The 21912-nt window shown below is 37.3% G+C and overlaps 1 protein-coding gene across 1 annotated transcript in view; it reads left to right on the plus strand.

The window, feature by feature from the left end:
• The first annotated feature begins 2245 nt into the window (after positions 1-2245).
• Positions 2246-21912, plus strand: part of FYB1 (FYN binding protein 1) — a 44516-nt gene continuing 24849 nt past the window's right edge. Inside the window, exons 1-3 of the mRNA XM_058823523.1 lie at positions 2246-2384; positions 7892-9020; positions 21301-21475. Coding sequence (XP_058679506.1) covers positions 7919-9020; positions 21301-21475 — 1277 coding nt within the window. The 5' untranslated portion in view covers positions 2246-2384; positions 7892-7918. The remainder of the gene's footprint in view (positions 2385-7891; positions 9021-21300; positions 21476-21912) is intronic.

Genomic DNA, 21912 nt, shown 5'->3' on the forward strand with positions numbered 1-21912 from the left:
CTGCTCCTTGTCCTGTCTCTGGGTACTGCTGAAAAAAAACTAACTCCATCCTCTGGGCACCCACCTCTGAGATATTTTTATTCATTAATAAGATCCCCTCTTAGTCTTCTCTTCTCCAAACTGAACATACCCAGCTCTCACAGTCTCTTCTCACAAGTGTGATGCTTCACATCCTAAATCATCTTTCTGATCTTTGCTGAAGCCTCTCCAGTATTTTATTTTCTTTCACGTACTGAATAGCCCAGAAATGGATGCAGCATTCCAGATGTGGCCTCAGCAGAGCCAAGTAGAGGGGGAGGATTGCTGGCTACGCTCTTCCTGAATGGCCAAGGTTCTGATACTTTTTCTTCCCTTTCTTTTTTCTTAATTTTTGACAAACTTATTTCCTACATAGCCACTTTTCCCAAAGTTACATGGAAACATCCAAATAAATGTTCTGATTAAAAAAAAATAAAGTTGCAGTCATAACATTTCCACATAAGAGCAGTAAGACACCGCTGGTGTGCTGGAATTTAGATGCTAGGTTTGATCTATACAGAGAACGTGATGGCTTGTGTATACATGAGAAAGCATTAGCATTATTAGCATTCTTGTTTTCCTTGAATATGAACTAGTGATTTTGTTGTTGCTGCTGCTGTTGTTTTTGTGGAAACTGAAAAAGGCAAAATAACTTTGCACTGCTTTCAGGTCCTGTTACTTAAAATACTAATTTATTCAGATTCTTTCTTCACCTCAAAATAGCTAATTTCCCTATATCATTCACAAATAACCTTTACTGAAATAAGTGGGAAAAAAACAGAGATTTCAGGAAGCTGTTGCACCTGCAAATGTAAAATGAGGCACATCGTGGATATTGCAGATAGGCAAGTTTCACAGAAATTCACAGCTTAAACTTATTTTCATTGTGTTTGTTGCAATTTGCATTCTCATGATCATTCTGTCAGTTAGGGATATATTTATTTTTGTGTATTGGATGAAAGAGAAGACAACAGGAACTGTCTAGCATTCAGAGCTGTGAAGATAAGCTAGTTCTTTGATCATTGAATGATTTGTCTAGAGCTGATACTGTGAGCAAACCCTTGCAGTGGTGTTTACCCACATAAAATGACTTTATTGCTACAGTTACCATCTTAAAACAATTGTGAAGGCTGCCAGATACACCAGCAAGTCACAAATTCTAATACTTAGACGTAGTTTTAATAATAAATGCATTATCATCTATGATAATTGTTTATATTCACAAATAAATACTATTTTGTAAATAAAATGCAGTGTTTGGCTGAATGAATAGTATAAAGAACGATGTTTCTCCCACTACAAAAAAATATTATGTTATATTAGAAAAACATCAGTAGTCATTGGCATGCAGCAGTGTTTCTAACTCAAATAAGCTCCATCCAGCACCCTAATAAACTTCTGAAGTAGCTAAGCTACAAGTTTTTGTAAAATTAAGCTAGAAATATCAAGCACTTTCAATGCTTTACTTTAACACTTCAAAATATTTTAAAAAATACTAAGAAGCTTGTGCAGAAGGAGAGTAGTAGATGATGAGGAAGATTCAGTTAACTTCTAATTAAACTCAAAGACATACAGCTTTTCTTCTGCAGTTTCCTCCCCAGGCACTGCTCCAGCAAATTCACTGAGCTGTATTTTGTAAGAGGTTCAGTCTTTGTGGTTTTGATTTACCTTCAGCACAAGCACACATTTAGAATTTCTTGTGAAGCTTATTTACTCAGTATTGACTTTTCTATCCTATATCATCCTTCAAACTCAAACACACAGGAGGGAGGACAGAAGAAATGTATGATCAGTTTTGTTTTATTTTTAATATCGCCACATAACAGAAGTTTTTAAAAACTGGCCAGCAGAATCTCAAGATCCCACTGGTGAATGTGAGGCAGCGAGGAACATGCTAGCTGACGTGTGTGCAGGGTTCTCAGTGGTAGCAGGGCTCTGGACCTGTGGCCAGTCCGCCCTATATGCCTGTAATTGCCTCACACATTTGTTTAGCAGCTATTCTGTAAAGGCTCAGGCTTGTGTGCACCGAGTACGCCTCACAGGGCTATGCAACAGGGGGTAAATGCAATACTTTTGGATATCACATGGTGCTTACTGCTGATGGAAGCAGCCAACCAGTCTGAACACACTTTAGTTCCCTTTTCCTCCAGCACTTCTTGCCTAATATCCTGTGGAGAGCAGTTACTGTTCATGATAATGAAACCCACAAGTGTATCTTGCGAGAAGCAAGAACTCCTCTGTGAGAAGCAGAACTCCTCTTTAGCAAATAGACCAGGCTGTTAATTTGTTACACCCGAGGATTGCCGCATTGAGGGAGCCAGTTTTACTGCTTGTTTCAAAATACTGGAGAGCTTTGGGATACCCAGGTAAACTGTTGCACATGTTCATCTTAAAAATAAGCATGGAAAGTTCCAGAAGAAATAGAATCAATACAAGGTGTTGAATATAGCTTAATTAACTAGTTGTAGGTTTTACTGCATTTAGGAGTTGAAAAGATGCTAAGTTGACAAAATGGAGTTTTCTCTCTCAGAGCTTTGTAGTTAGTTCTCCAGAATTTTACTAAAAGTAGTCCTAATTTAAGTGGCCTTTGCATTTTGAATGATAGCAGAAGTGGTATCACTCAAAGGCAATTGTTTTTTAGTTATTCCCTTTGCTTTGTTTGTTGTTTGTTGAATTATGGGTAGGGTATAAAATACTGTACTCTGGATTGAGATGTCAGTGTATGCATTTTGTTAGTAGTTCATCATGGAAAGTATTTTCTTTTCCAGGTATAAGTCAAAATGCTACTCAATGTCTTTAAATTAAACAAAATTTCCTTTAAAATCATATGGGATCCTGAAATTCTCAAAATAATGGTAGAAACTTTGCAGTGACAGGAATTCAAATTTTGCTTCCTTGAGACTTGGAGCATTCACTTTAGTGGGATAACCAGACAAGTAAGACATTCATAAGACAGTTACTGTATACACTATACGTACATAGGGTTCTGAGAGAAAAGGAATCTGTTTCATTTCTGGGCAGATCATGAGAAAACTTACAATAATCCAAAATAAATAATTGATACAGGGTATTAGAAGGCACACGAGAAAAATAATTTTTCAAAAAAAATTATTCAGTATAATGAAATTTTGTGTTTATATAAAAAGCATGTTACAAAAATGCAATCATTTTACAGAAAGGGATATGAAGTATTCTGTTTATATCAGATACAAATTCTTGCTGGAAAAATTGAAGCCAGGCTTCTGTTGTTGAAAACCAAGTTGCCAGTGGTTGATAGTTCTTATTTTCACTTAAACACGTACCAAAAAAAGCCATGCAGAGAGAAACTTTGTCGTGAGCCTGTTAGGACCTAGAATGAAGAGATGATCGTGCCTCCATTGATACTTTGACTTCATGCATTGTCTTTGACAGAAACAGTTTGGGAACAAGATGGGATGTAATCTGGCTGTTCTGGTCAAGCCCTATGCCCTCCCTCATCCTGGCCTCAAACTCATCTGGAACTGGCCTTTTATTTTTCTGTAGTAGGAATAGATCGTCTTATGATTCAATAGAAGGGAGAAAAAGTGACAAAAGAGAGATAAGAAGGGTGTAGAGGAATGCACAATTAAAAAGATACAGACTACACAGTGACCAGGCTGGAATATTGCCTTGTCAGATTTTGACAACCATATGTCCTCATGTGTGTGCTGGTTTTTTCTTGCTGGTGTTAGAGGGATATTTGAAATGATGCTCTTACCATAACTCAGGGGCTGTCAGCCTCTCACTGGGGAATCCCTTAGATTTCTCTCCATCTTCTCCATCCTAGAGGACACCCCAGAGAGAAGAATAGCCTGTCTCCTCATCTTAAGTATTATCTGATGAGGGCTCATTTCTCTTTCATACCAACCATTCTATTAGCAAATCTTTTATAAGCAAACTGTGTCTCTTTGTCTTCTTTTCATGCTTCTACTACACACGTTTGTAGGTGCGGAGCATTGCAACTTCTCAACTTCACTTTCCAAATGCTGCACTTACTCTTAGAGGGACTCTTGAACTAGTAATTACAGATAGACTCGAAGGGAAGAAAAGCAGTTTGGAAATCTCTTCTGGAAACAACAAATTTGCATAATGATAATTCTGAGGTGACTGGAAAAGAAAGTAGTCAAGCAATAATTTATCACAATTTCAGAATGGCACTGCCACATAAACAAAAAGCTAGACTGCCTCAAATCGACCAACTTCAGTAGAAGTTGTATCAGACTTATATGAAGTTGCAAAATAATTTTCACATCTGTATTTTTCTATAGTTTCTATAGTTCTCTGTGTAATTTCTTGCCATTTTTGTCCATTTTCTTATTCCTTATATCCTGCACATAGGTTGGAGCTCAATTCCCTTAGTGGTTATTAACTTCACTGGTTATTTCATTATCAAAGAATTCATAATTAAGCATCGTTTTCTTCTTAAAGGGATAGTTTTATAATCTTTATTACTCTCTAACAAACTCACCAAGATCTAATTTTAAGTTTTAAAGGGTATATTTAGACCCCATCAATTTGGAATCGAAGTGTAAAAGTTACAGTTGAGAAAATATGGGAATTTTATCCTTTATAAATCAAATCTGCATGTATTTTGAATTAATTCTTTGTACAGTCAGAAGTTATATATTTTTCATTTTCCTAATTAATGATTGTATGCACACACATCTGCTATTCTGTTCACTGATCCTGTGTTGCTTTTTAAAGAAACTTGGCCTCAAGGGGAAGTTGAACTGAAATAATATTTTGGCTTCACCAAGACAGGAAAGTAAATAATAAAATTATATATATGCCAAGGCAAAAGAGAAAACCAACTTTTTTTTTTAGGCTTCCAGTTGAGACTGGAATATCCATACTAAACTCAGGAAGAATACAGCTGAATTTTTTATGTGCTTTTATGTTCTCATTAGTGTACTTCTGCACAGAAATGTGCAGCCATATTGTAAATTATGGAGAATTGCATTCGTTAACACTGAGGTGTAACTAAGGTGTAGTGTAACAATTCTGAACAAGTTTAACTTGATACCTCTGTGAGTCTCTGCTGAAGGCAGTGGGAGACTCTGAAAGCTCTGTGTATAAAAATGTATCTATGGCATGAGAGCTAACACATAGGTATTGATCCAGATTTGAGCAAACACATCTGAATAATGCAACCATCTTGTAATAAAGGAAATCTTACTGTACTCCTTATGTGTTGCTTGCAGTTCCAATCAAAAGTTGAAAAGCCAAAATATTTTGCAGAGTTTCCAATAGAGATCAAAGTTCAGAAAATAATCCAAGTAACTTTCGCATGAGAGTCTTCTTTTGCACGGACTCTTTGCACTCTAGAGGGGAAGGGTAGAGGGAACTTCATCTCTCTTCAGAATCTTTTCAAGTTCCCATTTCATGATTTACAACCTACTGTATGTGATAATGATGTAGGTAACTGTTGTCACTACTGGGAGGGGAAGCACAGAAATTGTGGTGATTACTCTATGATCAGGGCCACAAACAAAAATTTTCTTTTTTCTCCAGTTCCCCTCTGCCTGACCAGTCCGGCTCTGCATTAAAATCTGCATGGCTTGTAACACAGCTTTTGATGGCAGAAGCTGGTGATGTACATTAAAGAGAAGCAGAAAGTTTTCACCAAGTTTCTCACTGTTTTGATTCTTACTATATCCTTTACCAAGTAAATGAAAGAGGCTTTATTGTTAATTGTAAACTCTTCCCCATGTCCAGGAACCTTTTCCTCTTGCTGAGCCTGTAAATATGCATGACTAGGGCAAGGTTTGTTCACAGTGTTGGGAAGAAATTTATTTCTAAAAATTCACTGACACTCCTAGCATGGCAGGAATGAATGGTTCAGTGCATTTGAAAGCATGTATGAATGTAATTCATGTAATTAGTGTAATCTTGCTATTGCAATTTTCTTATATTTCAAATAGAAGAAGTAGAAATTAGTTTATTGCTATGACTTTCAAAAGAAATGAGTAGCTGAGCTGGCCAAGCAGGTGATCAAATCCTAACTTAGAAGGTGTGAAGACTTCAGACATAAGCTATAATTACAGTATCTCTGGTGGTCTAGATTTTCTTACAGACCTTAGGAAAAAAAATCATTAATTAGTACAAAGTCAAAAGAAATCAGAGACAAAAGGCTTTATTATTCTCTCTGGCACTGAATTGTCTAACCTGGGTAAAATCAGGGCCTTGTGAGGTATTGTGGGACAAATCTTGAATGATTAGTGACGCATATACACACCTCTGCAATGTAATTGTCTGTGTGTGTATGTGTGTGTGTGAGTGTGTATGCATCAAACAGCAGTATATGGCTTAACCCTGATAATCTCCATAGTAAATGTGTACTTCCTCCCTTCTTTATATGTACAAAAATACCCAACAATGTGGTTGCTGGGTATAGGTTTCATTATGTCTATCTTGTTTTGGCTGCATTTAATGTAAATAATTTGTGGCTCAACAAAATCAGTTTGGAAAGATTTAACTTCTTGGCAATGCCAAAAGACTGGGATAGTTACCTTTAAGTTGCAAAGAAGTCTCTCTCTCTATATATATATATATATAACTACTCCAACTTAACAGGCTATTTATGTAATGAGATACAATCAAACAGAAGGCAAAAGGAGCAAAAGCCCAATTAAGGGGCTTTTATTATTGAAGTAAAAAAAAAAAAAAAAAAAACCACTGGGCACTTGCTGAACCATATTAAGACACAGTTCATTCTTAAACCTCTAATTTTTTTTTCCAACACTTATTTGTTATGTTTTGTAGCAATAGTTCTTTGTTTACAGACAGATGATTCAGAACCCTACCTAGTTTGTACCATAAGCTTTACATTTTAACTCACACAGGAAATCCAGGTCCTACTTGTGAATTGTATGTATCAATGTATCTGCCATAGCTGCACCCTTGCTGCCACTGTAAAATGGGAAGAAGGCTCCTGGAGCCCAAAGGTGGCCCCTGCCCAGTGCAGTGGGACTAGCTCACTGCCTTTTGCTCCCATCCTGCCCTGTGATGTGTTTTATTTTTCCTGAATTCAAATGTATTGAACTCTTGGGTTCTGTTCATAGTTAAGACAGGTCCTGAAACTTATGAATTGGGGTGATAAATTAAAACATCTATTTTTGAATGAAGCTGGATTTTATTCTCTTGTAACTACTTAAATTCCTTTTTTTAATAAGAAATTTAGTACCTTTGACGATATCTGACTTTGACAATAAATTCTCATTTATTTTAATTTTACTTCACATATTTTCATTTACTGCCCACACATGCACAATTTTATTCAGATATTCAAAATGGAAAAGAGAAATAAGGACAAAGTGAGGGTGCGGGGAGCAGAAAGTAAAAAAATTGCTGAGAAAGGAAAGAAAAATTGACACACACATACATCAACCAGAAGAATTTGTTTTCACAAAGGAGCTTGCAGTTCTCTAAAGAGTTAGTAGGAATAACATGAATCTGGTAGATTCCTCTAGGTTCCAGTACAGGAGCTTCTTATCACAGGAAAATAATATTTTTAGGTAGGTTGATTTTAAAATCATATGTAATTTCTTACATTTATTATGTGTTCAGTTAACAATTCCAAAAGTAAACAGAAGTTATAATATGCCCATAAGGACCTGCAGTACCTGAAAGGCAACACCTGAATGAAAATTTCAAAATATCGTATAAATGCTGCAAGGATACAACAAAACGCTCAGCTTCTGTTAACTCTACAGGAAGATGAGCTACAGCAGCTCCTCAGCCAATCAGCAGTAGTAAAGCCTCAGACCAGGAAACTCTTTAAAGTACAGTATTTGTGAACATTGCAAGAGTACTTTCCCATTTCTGCCCTTTGTTTTTCTCTTCTTTATGTTTTTAGAATCATAAGCCACGGGTGAAGTTACTCATGGAGAGATTTGAGAGATCTAACAGAGGCACAGAGGATCCTTCAAACAGTCGACCCCTCAAAATCCCAAGACAAGATGCCCCTAAAGGATTACAGACAAGGAAAGCAGCACTTGAGAAATTTACAAATAAAGGATGTACTGCATTTTCTCCAGGACCCAGTACTCTTCACAAACCTGCTCAGCCTAAGCCTCCTCGGGCAGTCAAGCCTTCAAGTGATGATAAACCAGAGAAAGATCCAAACCCACCACATTTAAACCCAGTGGCACAAAGGTTTGGTGTTCAGCTTCAGCCCACTAACAGAGGAAATGATGAAAAAGCTGGATGCAGTAAACTCTCTATCAAAACCAGTGACCCGTCAAAAGAGGACCCAAAGCCTTTGAACCCAAAACCTGCATGGAACAAGCACCTTACTCCTCCTGATAAAGAAAAAAATCCTCTAGGATCAAAGCCTAATTTAAATTTTGCATCACAGGAGAATGAGGCAAAACCGGAATTCTCAAAAGTAGCTGCAGTTAAGGAAAAATTAAGGTCTGCAACACAAGAAAATGAGCCCAAGCCTCCTGTTTCTAAACCACCTCTTGCACAGAAACCTTCTCTAAACAATGAGGTATCTCAGAAGGAAGACACTTCTAATAAAAGTAATTCTCTGCAAAGACAGTCTGGACCTAGAACAAATATACATGCAGGCCAAGAAGCAAAGGAAATGGGTGAAAATAATAACTCTGCTGCAGAAGCTCTAGGCAGTCCTTTTCCTAAAATAGCTCTGAAGCGCGCTGGCGTCAGGTCCAGCTTATCAAAAGGAACCCCCAAAAGTGAGGCAGAAAACACTGAAGAAAAGGGAATGAGTGCTGCCAAGAACATCTTCCTCAAGAAAATCTCCAAGGAAGAATCAGGTTCTTCTTGTAAATTCCATAAGATGAATACGGCGCTTGCTGCAGGAAGACCATCAGGTGAATCACAAGAGGATGAGAACAGGAGTTCTAGAATGCCCAAGCGGAAAATCCTGCCTTCAGTGGCCAATCTGGGCCAGCCCCCCAAAAAGCCCAGCAGACCCCCCTCTGTGAATCTGGAAAAGTTCCTGAAGAGCCACCAAAAATTCAGTAAGTCCACTCGTTTCTTGCTTCCTTGGGTATTAGCTTTTTGATGCATTTAGAACCAAGTTAATTTCAGATGGAATCTCCTCTTCTCTTCAGAAATAACTTGTGCATCAGAAAACCCTTTAAAGCTGTAACTTGGTCTTCTGTCTCTTCTGTACAGAAATTAAAATTATATTCTCTGTATTTCAGTGGTAAAGTTCAGAAAGAATGTTTGCTGTATTGGGTTCACCTGTTTCTTAAAACTACTCAGATGCAGCTATAACTTGTGTCAGGGAGTATTTTCTCATTTTCATTATCTTTTTAAAACTGAGCATGAGAAATATTTAGCCTGTGCATTTTAAATTGGCACTGTGGGCAGAGCTGTAAGAATATCAGAATTTTTGTTAGAAGGAGGGTGTCCAGTTGTCACTAAGCAGGGGTAAGAGCAGCCACCACCCTGACAGTCATGGGAACATGAGCTAAGGATGGAGCTGCCCGGCATGGTGGCCCAGGTGGTTTCCAATTATGTTGCAAAACCCATACACAACTAAGTAGAAATTAAGGATCAGACATGATCTTTTCTATCTCACAGTCATAGGGGCAGGTCAAGAGTGAAAAATTTAGAAACCACATCTGTGAGAAGCTGTCCATAGTGTCCCTGAACTTCAGTCTTCACTCAGAGAGCAAGCATGTAGACGTTGATATTCTGTTTGGCTTTAATTAATGCAGCCCATTTCATTGTGGCCAGAAGTCTACACAGAACAGTTCCGGTGGACAGGCAAGTTGTTCTAGAGTGAATCCTGAACAAACTCCTTTTCAGCTCAACAGTTATTCATTGTTAATGGGTTTCTTGAAACATAAGAAAACTGAACTGTGTTTTTTTTCTTAACTGTCATTTCAAGAATCAAAGTCATGTCAGGAAGACGCCACCCCTCACACCACAAATTCTTCCTGTTCATTACTGTGTCCTGGTGAACAGACGCTTTCCCTAGTTGCTTAATTTGCTGCTGTGATTCAGGTGCTGAAAACAAAGAAGCCTAAGCAAATGAAAATAATTTTTCCATTCAACAAAGCTTTCTGAGATCTGACCTTTGGAGCTTTTGGTCTGTAATAGGGCAAAAGTTAGGCTTTGCATTGTTCTTTGAGGGGAGAAAACCTCCACACCTAGTGGTTTTTACACTTGTGTTAGGGGAATGTGCCTGCACTATAGAAAACCTTGTGTCGCCTGACTTAAAACATGAGTTTGAATCCTGCTTTCTTAGAAGTATCAATTCACCCCTTTTTCTTTGGTTGTTGTCCTTCCCCATGAAACCTGTTTTACTGGTTTTTGAAAATAAGTATTCACTGGGCATGAAACTACATTAAATGTTAGAGGCTGAAGGACTTAGCTTTGACAGAACAGTCTTAGTTAAGGTGGGGGAAGGATTTTAATCATCCACCATGCGTGCATGAATACTAAGGGATGTTAGTTTGATGTTGGCCTTGCTGTGGATTAGAAATTTTCATCTAGTCCTGAAAAACTTTTCATGATAAAACTTCTGTAGATACAAATGTCTTTTTCAAGAAAGTCTCACTATTGACATGCTACTATTTTCCAGTGAAGGCAGGCTTTACGAAATTCCTGTCTGGGCCTGCAAATACATGGCAGAATAGTAAATTCCTGTGTTATGTCCCATTGCAGCAATTTTCCATGATGGATCATATTTACCTCAGCTAAGAATTAATGAGGTCCATGTGCCTTCTGTGCTCAGAAAACAATAACAACTACATTGTTTTACAATAAACACCCAAGGTCTTAGAAAAAAGAAGAGAAACAAAGTCATTTTGCGGACAGCTTTCCATGTGAGGCCACAACTGTAATGTTGCTTATGAGAACCCCACTCAGCGCAGTGGGATCATACAGGTACAGGTGGCCAACACACAAAGCCAGCCAGAGGCTGAGCCCCCAGTGCTCTTCACACCTCTGCACGACTCCTGAGCAACAAACACCGGGGCTTCAGTTTTATTCAGTGAATAAAAAGTGGGCACATGCTGTCAGTCTGCTTCAGTCAGGGAGAAAATTCCTCAGAATTTTTAAGAGCCTCCACAACAAAGAATATTAAGGCTGTGGAGGAAACCCTACCAGTCTGGATTTTTTGAGGCATTACCTTAAAAGATCATGAGTTTGTCACATAATTCTGCTAAAACATGTGGACAAAACTGTAAATTAAACTGCCAGTATGGTTAAGAGCATTGAAAAAAAATTAATCACTGCAATTTAAAAATTAATTTGACTATCCTTAGAGAAATATGAGTGAGACCACTACATCTAAGTCAGTTAGTTAGTTAGTTAGTTAGTTAGTCAATCTGCCTAAGAAAACAGATAAACCAACATTGAGTATTTCCTTGTGGGTAATTGCTCAGCGTGCGACTTGCTGCAGTTGTGTATAAGGAAGGAAAAGTACACAAAACCCACTGAAAATTAATATTTAAACTCATTATGCTTGATTATTGCCTTAGCTACAACATTCTGCAACATTCTCCAAATGTCTTAGAGTATATTTTTATTTTTAAAAGAATAAATTGTATCCATTTAACATCAGGAGACATGTCTCCATTGTGAATTGTGCAAGCTTCTGCAACTGGCAGATCTTCTCCTAAGTGTCTACATTTTTGTTTGTTATGGCTTATGTGCCACAATTGTTCTCTTCGAGATTATCTGATTCTCAAAAATTAACAGTAAGATGTGGGTTGTTTTTATCACAGGATGGAGGCACAGAAAACTATTTTTCTCATGTTTGCACTTGTTATAGTCTGCACATGAATTCTGCAGTTGTTTCTGCAGCTGACTGCCCTAAATCCCATTGAGTCAGCTAAAACCGCTCCTGAATGGAGAAACTAAGATGCAGAATTTAGGACTCAGAAGAGAAGCCATGCAAGAGAAGCCATGCAAGTGCACCTGTTAATTTTGGTCAGAGATTTGACATGTAGTTTGAACAGCTTTGAGGCCCCTTCTGTTTTGAATCAAAGTATATGCATAACACATTCACTCAATAGGTCTGGACCTCTGCAAAGGACTGAATGAAGCACATGAGGTATCATGCTCTACTTGAAACCATTGCCCACCTTCCAGCAGGGTCAGTGCTGGATGGATTTAACATAGTGCCTTGAGGATTGCACTATGTATGAGAGCAGCTTTTGAGAAAAAGTGCTAAGAGGAGTAGTTAGAAAGGAAAGTTCATATGGATGCAGAAAACGACAGCCGTGAGTTTCTCATGGAAGGTGACAGAAAGGAAGCTGCTGGAAAGAAAAAAGTAGAACTGATGGAACTGAGTAATTACTTCTGCTTAGTAAAATTCCCTTAACTTAATTTCTGAAATCTTGTTCTTTTGTTCACCTGTTTTGATTCACAAGAAGAAACACCTATTTATGCACCTTCATCATGTGGTTGCATTATATGGGTCACAATACAAAAGCATCTCTGCTGTACCAACACCTCAAGTGCTCTGAAATCTGTTCAGACTGCAGAAAAGAATGTGAACACAGAGCTTATAACTAAATTTAATTTATAGATTGAAAAAGTTATAAGAACTTGCTGAAATTTCTCATTCTTTAAGTTGACACATATTTTGCTTAAAGCCTACTTTACAACTTTTTTTAGCAAGAGAGTGCATCTAGCTTATCACACTATTTTACAGACAGCTTTATGGTCAAGTTGGAAAATATCTTGTTTTCCCTGATACACAGAAGCACTGTGGTGATGGAGTTCTGGACATGTTGCTGGTACCATTACTGTAGAATACATCTTGAACCCAAAAGTTGTCTAGCTCCAAAAAAATATAAAGCTTTGCAGTCTGTTTACTTGTAATTACAGGAATGATTAGCATATACTTCTTGTATTTGAAGTTTGGTATGTACTGAAATTTCTCTCTGAGCTGAAAGTTCTAATTTCTCTGTACTCTTTAAATATTTCCTTACCAGCTTACAGAGATAAAACCTATGCAGCATGCGTAATGTTTGAATTTGAAACAATCTGTGCCCTACTGGTGCAAGTATTTTCACCTTTTTATTTTCTAGACCTGTTTTGGTTCACAGGGAGAAATGTTCTGAATCAATCTCCATCATTTGGTGGCCTTACATGGGTAATAATACAGCACAAACTAATATATTTCATTATAGAAATTATATTAAAATCATAGTTCATTATAGTTCATATATGGTAAACTTCCAGTCATTCTTGAAAGTTTTGATATTAAATGCTGCAATAAATATTCAGTATTAATAGACACAAAAAAACCCCATGCCTTTTATAGTAAAGCTGTTAGGAAGATTTTGAAATTGTATCTTAACATTTTTTTTTAATCCTAAAAGGTTCCTTTTAGTAAAGAACATTCTTGAGGTCATTGGTTTCCTCTTGAAATTGAACCCTTCTCAGATATGTGCATTTTGAACAATGGTGTTCCTTGTTTGCAAATTCTGAAGAGAAAATCTGCACACTTCCACTATCCAAATGCAAGACTTTGCTGCATGGGATTTTTTTTATGAAAATGATTTTTAATATACCATGGTATGTATGATGTAATTATTTTTCACATTGAAAAATTTTAAAACCCCTCATCATTTTTTTAGCCTGGGAAATAGTCACATTTTAAGAAAATTATTCAGTACATTTTCTTTACAAAGTTGCCTTTGCATCATTGCACGCATCTTCTTTTGCCTTCTCTTTCAAATACAAACTAATTACAAAAAACTATTTTTAAACTATTACTGTCTTATATGTCCTCCATCTCTGAATTTTTCAATTTTTATTCTTTTTTCTTGCAAAAGAAATTATACCATACAACATAAAATCAATGGACTCAGGTTTATATTTTTAGTAGAACCAGAAGTAGTCATTAAGGCTTTTTATCAGACAAATGGAAAGTTTCAACTGGAGTTCAGTTTGGATTTAATTTTGTGTTCCTCTTTAGATAAGTACAGTCTTCTCTCTATGATAACTTCCAACACATCTGCAGTTGGAAATCACTTTTCTCATGCCAGTCAGCACTGCCCAGCAGAAGTGTGCTGGACCCGTAAATATGAGGTTAGAAATACCTAACCTCATATTTAGTCACCACAAGGCTCAGTCCTGCAAACTTTTACATACTGAAGTACCTTGGGTGTAACTGTGAGCCTTCTTTTTGGAGTAAGACTATGGACAGGCTTAATATTTTTCAGCCCTCAACCTTAAATGTAAATTTAGATGCTGACTTTCATGTGCTCTAAATTCTTCATCTGTTTGTCTCTATATATATGGAAGGTGAAAAATCCCCAACCTTGTATGGACCTAGAATTATGTCAACTCTTAATATGTCAACTGTATGATATTTTTGAGAGTGTAAGTGTTAGAATAAGTGTTAAACCTTATATGAAACATCCTTAAGGTAGTCTGTGCATCTGCTGCGGAAAGATTTTTTAATTGAGACCAATGAGAAGTTTTGCTTTAAAACGGACACACTCTCTACCCGCTTTGATCATCTTTTTCGTGATATTATGAGCAACTATGAGCAAAATGATCTGAAAAAGGATGAAGACCTCGGTCTTAATTTTCCCCCTTTTTCTCTTTGTCTGAAATTCCACCATTTTGGGACGTAATTTTGTTTGCACAGAGGAGAAAAAAAAAGCTTAATCACCTAACTGGGAGGAAAATCAGGAGAGGTGAGAAGAGTAAAAGAAAAGAAAACTCGTAAAATATTGTATCTAGGCATTTTTAAAAGTAAGGTCGGGACTTGAGGAGAGTAACAATCAGAAACTTTCCATGCTCTTTGTTTTCAAGGTGTGAGCAGTATCACAACTGAAATTTGTTGCTACAGTATGTGTCACCACAGCACAATCAAAAGCCCTGAGCTTTGACTCTTTTGTAAGTTTACCTGCTCACTCTGAGCAGCTCCAAAGCAGCATAATAGTGAAATCTGAAACCATGGCTTGTATCTAAACGAAAATGTGGTTAGGGAAGCAGAGCAGAGCACAGCTCTCTGCACATTACAGATGAAGTAGGAAGTGGCTGATCAGCTGCTGCAGATGTTGTTGCAGGTTCTTAGTAAACCCTCTGTAAAACCCAGAAAGCTACCCAGATCTTGCATGTAGAAGTGGTGAGGTGCTTTGCAGTAAAACTGAAAAGCATGTTGGGTTTGCAGAGTAGCTCAAAAACATTTTGCTTTATAAAAATATTATTTTAAAGACTTTCTGATGTGTAACTGCTTAAAAAATCCTGAAGTCATTTTATGATGAAAACTCTAAAAATTCACTAATAATTTTATTTGAAGTTTCCTTGTAGCACCTGCTCACTGTCAGGGTTTTTTTAACATTACTAAAAGGTGGAGTCAATAAGATCTCACCAAATGCCGTACTCTAGGCCAAAGAAAGAAGGTGGGTTTTTTTTAGAATGCGAAGTCAATAATCCATTTTTGCCCTGCATGTTGCAAGAGACTGCATTGTTATAGAAGGGATTTTCTTACTTACATATGTATATGTATTTATACTGTCTATTTATAGTGAAGCAGGTATGATCAGACCACTGAAAATGGAATGTACACAGTGCTATGCATTGCTGTTCAGTTCCAGTTTTATTTAGGATGCAGGCATGGAGCAGAAATTTCTGGATTGAGGCAGTGGATAGGCAGGATGCTACAGCCTGATACCTTAAATATCATTAACAGTTCAATCTTTGTGGTTAAGTCTGGATTATTTGGAGACTAGAGGCCAGACTAATGCATTTGCTAGAGAGTGTATTGCAGATAAGATCAACACAGCTGTTTTGAGCTAACTGGGATTTCTAAAGTGCTGCTGGCTTTGGGAGCAGGTATACATTGCTGCTGCAGTCCCGCCAAGTGTGAGAAAAATATGAATAGTTGAAGCCAGACCACCCTCTGCTAGAACAGGATATTTGCCTCTTTCAAGGGAGATTATCAAAATTACTATTTTTCATTGTTGCCAATTAAAAGCTTTGTGCCAAATAAACATGTTCTATTGCAATACTGATTTGATTGAACAAACAGGTTTGTATCTTCAGCTGATGGATGTAGAACTGCGGGTATGAGTGCTAAAAAATATGTGAGCTTTTTTCCTCTTTGACAGCTTCTATTCTGCTCAGGTTGGTAATTGGATGTTTACCATCTTCTGTGTGCCAATCTCTCACCCAAACACTGAGATACCCTGGTATTTAGGGAGGCAATAAATAGAGACATGTTAAGTTTTATTAATACTGGAGCCAAAATCACCCTTGCACATGAGTCCAATTCATTTTACCATTTTGAAAAACAAAGAACCATCTGTGACCAAAGGACCAGTTCCCTCAAGATTCCCATCCCACCAATACATGTTCTGGGTGTAGTACATTACAGACTTCATGCAGTGCTTGGACTTCCCTTCATTTTGCCACATATTTATGGAATGAGCATCTCAGGACAGAGTGATGAAGTATCTCAGGACAGCACTGAAGGTTTTAATAGGGTGAGAATTGCTTTTTCTCATTCTCATTCTGTCCTGAATGCTTCAGGATAGAATTCACAAGTTCCAAAAAAACTGGACTTCTAATTTCTCTTTTGAGTTCCCATGGGAAAGGCATAGAAATCATGCTTTTTTATGCAGGTTGATTTCTTCTGCTGTTGAACACAGAATATCTGGACATGAAGGGAGATGGGATCTTTCTCTAGATGTCATACCAAAGATGTATCAGTGTTTCCCTTTCACAAGCCAAGAATGGCAAGGGTCAAATTCACAAGTATTGCATCAAGACAACTGCAGTGTCCTTCACTTCCTGATAAACAAACATTCCCAAGAATGTAAGTGAACTTTTGGCCAGTGCCCATATGAAAGCTGCTTGAGAAGGTTCTCCAAGAACACAAGATAGATTTTTGCCGTGTTCTGTGCATAGCTGTCCTGTAAGTGCTGAGGATCTGAGCATGATTAAAGAAGTTTAATGCCACAAGCAGCAGTATAATGGGACATTCTGTGGACATTTTTTATAGCAGTTTTCTCTATACAGCTGCAGTGCCTTTTCTTCTGTTCTTTTGTTTCTATTTGAAGAGCTTACGTTTCTGCCTCTGTTTATTCAGTGCAGCACTACTTGTGAGAAAGCTGAGAGTCCTGAGAGGAGAGGCTATTTGGAAACCGAGGTGTTAGCTGTCAAAGCTGCCCCACAGTGACCACCCTTAACACTGTCTACTGTGATGAGAGTGCTTCAGGTGCATGTGAAGCCAGGATGTAGTTTCAGTTTAATTTCTTGATCTGAATGTCTGCTGCTGACTGCTGTTCCACTACCTTCATGGAGCTTTTCCATGTTTTTATAGTACCAAGTGTCCCAGATTAAAAACAAGCAAACAAACAAACAAAAAAAAAACCTGCTCCATTAAAACAGCAAAAAAAAATCTACTATTGAATGTTATCATAGCTTTGGCTCATCAGGCCTGATTGTTACACCTTTTTTTCCAAACAGCTTTTCACTTTTCAGCATGTCACTTTCCTACCTAAATCATTCCATTATTTCTAGTATTAGAATTAAAGTACTTTACACCTGCATCAGTCTTGGTCATAAGTGTAATTAATTAAGCTAATTAAAACTCTAAAGGCAGAGAAGAGTCAGTTACAATAGTTAGAAATTTAAAAAGCAGTATTTCTATTAATATGATGTTACTGTTGGATGATAAAAAACTACAAAAATTAAAAAGGACAGGTTGTTCAGCCTTTATACTTAAAAATAAGCTCTTAATCTAAAATGCATGTGGTATCCTTTCCTGGCTCACTTTCCTATTGCCTGAATTTGGCTCTCAAGAGACATCAGATGAAAGAAGTATTATGCACAGAGACTTGGGAAGAATTTTTACCTTAGTCCTACAAAGGACTTATAACAAGAAGTAATACAATGTGAAGACAAAAGGTTCATATGCATGTTGAGCACATACACAACACTCTGTTAGGACAACGTGGATACAACCACTGAAAAACTGATGTAGGATTCCCTATTAAAACACAAAAATAAATTTTTGAGAGTATTATTAATACCAATTAACATGGCTTTCAGGAAAACAAAACAAAACAACAACAACAACAACAAATAATAAAGCAGAACAACCAAACTAAAAAGCAGACTCCTTTCTGGTTGTTTCATTTGATTAAACTCTAGAATTCATCTGGAGATACATTCATATTCATTCTGGAGATAGGTTCATATTTATAAGAAGTTTTAGGGCAATGAGGAATTGTAGTCTGTGGATGAATAAAGACTGTGAAGAATTAAATGCTAAAATATAATCTGCAAGTATTCAGATACAACAAGAGCCCAGTGAGGTGTAACCTTGGCTCATTTAAGCAAAGTTTGCTTTTATTCAAATGCAATTGTACATATATATTGTACATATAATGTACAATTGTACATATAATGAAGAAATGTTAAACCATACCCGTGAAACAAAGTGGTGTAATGATTTGGAGGAAAAAAATAAAGTTATAAGCAGCTCTGCAATTGGGTGAGGACTAAAATGAGACACAAGATCATAATGCTTAAGGGTTATCAGCTTGTACTCTAGATTCTTGGAGTTTTACCCTTAAAGAATTTTTATATAGTTACAAAGTTTTTGAATAAAAGATTTTTGCTCCTGGACATTAGTTTAATAGTCAGGAGTCTGCTCTTCCAAAACAGGAGGAGAGATGACAATTGGAGAAAATACTGAAACCCCCAGATGAAATCAGTGGAGATTTGGCCAGATGAAGAATGACTTGCAATTTTCATCACTACACGTGGCAGACAAGTGCATGCTCTGTAGAATTCCAGTGCCAGATTTTCTACAGTGTTGGAAAAGTTGGAGAGATAACAGAAATAGCTATGAAATAATTGGGAAACACGAGGAAGAAAAAGAAAAAAAAAGAGCACCCTTGATTGAGATTTAAAAGGCCGAGTCTTTTAAAGTCACTGAAAAACATCTGAGTTATGTAATAATTCCAGGGCTGTCATTACCTTTTGGGTATAAAACAGTGGTGATAAAATGCTTTTGACCTTGTGTGCAAAGGTAAAAATGAACGAACCTGAAGCCTGAGGAACTTAGAAAACAGTAAGATGCAGGTTTTTATAAAAAGCAAACTTAAAGTACCACTACAAAAACTCTATAGTATTCTTTGTCTTGTCAACACCTCTCAAACTACTGAAAGACATATTTTAGCCAAAATGTTACTTTAGTATAGCTCCAGCTGTTGATCTCAATATTTCAAATGTGATGTAACAGACAGGACAGCAATAAAAGGATGTCAGCATCGAATTGGAAGGGATATAAAGAAGTTGTTTGTCACTATTTTGATATCCATCCCAATGTACAGGGTAAGAGCTAGAACTTACTCATGCCATAAACTTATCCTACTTCTTCAACATGGACCTCAAAGCATGAAAATTCTACTTTCACTGTTAGAAAGTGCCTTCTAACAAATGTTGCTTGCTTTTAAGCATGTTACTCACTGCCTCTTCACTATGGAAAAAAAGGAGGGGAAATATAAATTATCCCTTTCTTCGCTACCAGTGACTTAGGTATTAATTTTGTTCTACCCCAGTCTTAGCACATTTCCCTAAACCACCACCATTTGTTCAATATATTCAGGAATTTATGTTTTCTAGACCTCATTCTCACTATTCTCCTTTGGGTACTCTCCAGCTGACACACATTGGCCCTGCTGCAGCCTCCTCAATACTAAGAGAAAGGATTATTTCACTTAACTTTTGGGCTATACTTTTTGAATAAAATGCTAAAAACATAAGTGGAGCAAATTTAATCTTGACATATCTTAAATGGTAAGGATCTTCTTTTGTAATATGCATGTTCCTTAATGCACAAACCACAAAAGAATTCACTTGTGTAATCATCCGTTTTGGGACTATCAGTATTTTTCCGTTTAAGTAATGGAGGAACTTAACAGGTTTAAAATGCACCACTGTTCATATATATGTTGACAAGTTGGTCTAAGCATCCATGAAGAAATATTTATCCATAATTTTTTTAGTTGTATGGTAGTACAGAGAAAAACTGTCAAGGTTTGATAATTTCACTTTGATTTTCATGTGAGATAAGGAAAAGTCCATCCTGAAGTTACTAACTCCCCTTTTCCTGTCTATCACAAGGACAGAATTCCAGACACCCAATAAGGTAAAAATGCTCTTCCAATAGATTCTTGCAATTTTCAGTCTTTACTATTAAACTTTAGTAAATATTTGTTGTTGCTCTGTGTTTTGAACCACTTTTTTTCAGTGAGGTTACCATTTCCTTTACTTGACAAGATTCTAATCTGTCACAGGTGTGAATTTAAATAAATTCTCCAGAAGACAAAGGAGTTTCTTCTCAGTTGTAATTGATTTTAACAGAACTCTGAATTTGTTTTTTCCCGCTGTTCTCCTTTTCCTTGGATTTTTCTGGATTTGTCTCCATGCAGCTGGGGACAGTTCTTTTTGGCTAGATTTTAATTCACTAATAATAATTCCAGAAAAATAAAATCATACTTCAAAAACATCATAGCATCAAAACTCTGACTTAATTTGCTTGTGTAGAATGATTTCTCTCAAAATCAACCCTCAAAGCAGTGGTTGCTATGGTTTGGTTGTGGTTTTTGCAGGGAGCATGAATTCAGTACAGCACACATGCATACCAGCTCACTCATGTAATTGTGGCTTCTGTGCCTAGCGTGGAGCACCATCAGTTTTTGGGGCTACACCTGTCTGCTGAGGGTGTAGCTTTCTGTGCAGCTTTGCCACTTTTCTAATCTGAGCTTGCTAGAAAAGTCCAGACTTTCTACAACTTATATTAAAAATGTATTTGAAGATGTTCAGAGACCTGTACCTCTCTCTCTAAAGGCCAAAATATGTTTTTGTCTCTTATCCCTTCCCTTAAAACGCTTTGAGCAAAAAAACTCAGCAGTTTTTTTTTTACTATGTTTTACTATGTTTTACTATGTCAGCGCTCATATGAAACCTTGCAGCTGGTCTTTTAAGAGAATTGTGGAACTATAATTTAGTTTTGAAACACAGGTATTAATGTATTGGGTGAACTGTGCTGTTTTTGTGTCTAGTTCATGTCTTGGCAAAGACATTTTTGTGTCCTTGTACAGGGAGAACGTTTTTGAATGCAGTCTCCTCCTGTCTAGTGTGATAAGATAATGCAACAAAAATATCTAGAGCAGGTTCAGCAAAATATACTTTGTCTAGGGTGTTTGCAGTACTGATATCTTACCCGAAAACTTCATCAAACACAGCAAAGTTCCTTCCTCAGATGTTTGCTTGATAAATTCAGTCTGTTCTGCTATATTTCAGGTCGTAAAAATGAAGGTTTGAAACAGAAGACACTTTCCTCAGCAGCACTTGCCCCACCGATACCTCCATCACACGCCGCTGGGCCACCTCCTCCACCGGCCTTTCACCCATCCCTGCAGGGGCCAGCAGCTCCCAGCCTGCCTCCCAGAAACATCAAGCCCAGCTCTGAAACAATGTGAGTGAACAAAAGCCACAACATCTCTATTTTCTCGCCTTTCTCTGCCTACCACTTTCCTCCTGGTGCAGCAGGCAAAGGCTGCATGTGCTCCAGGTTTCTGAGAGAGGAGTGTCTCACACTACTTTCCTAATCCCACCCTGTACCTGGCCTGTTTAGAATTAGCTTTTTGTATTAGTTTGTACCCTCCATCTATTCAGTTGTTTCCCTGAATTGTCTTGTGTATAACAATTTGTTTTTGTCCTCTGTTGGAGAGGGTAAGGGGAGGGGAGCACACTGGTTTTTGACTCCAGAACAATCCAAAAACTTTAAACACTGATAGAAAATCAGTTGCCTCAATAGCTTAAGGTTTCGCCTGAATTTTTCTGGGCAAAGAGGGCAAGGAGGGTCAGGTCTATGAGCCAATACCCCAGGAAGCAGCTTTGCAAGCTGGAAGA

The sequence above is a fragment of the Ammospiza caudacuta genome, chromosome Z, assembly GCF_027887145.1.
Source record: "Ammospiza caudacuta isolate bAmmCau1 chromosome Z, bAmmCau1.pri, whole genome shotgun sequence".
NCBI lineage: Eukaryota > Metazoa > Chordata > Aves > Passeriformes > Passerellidae > Ammospiza > Ammospiza caudacuta.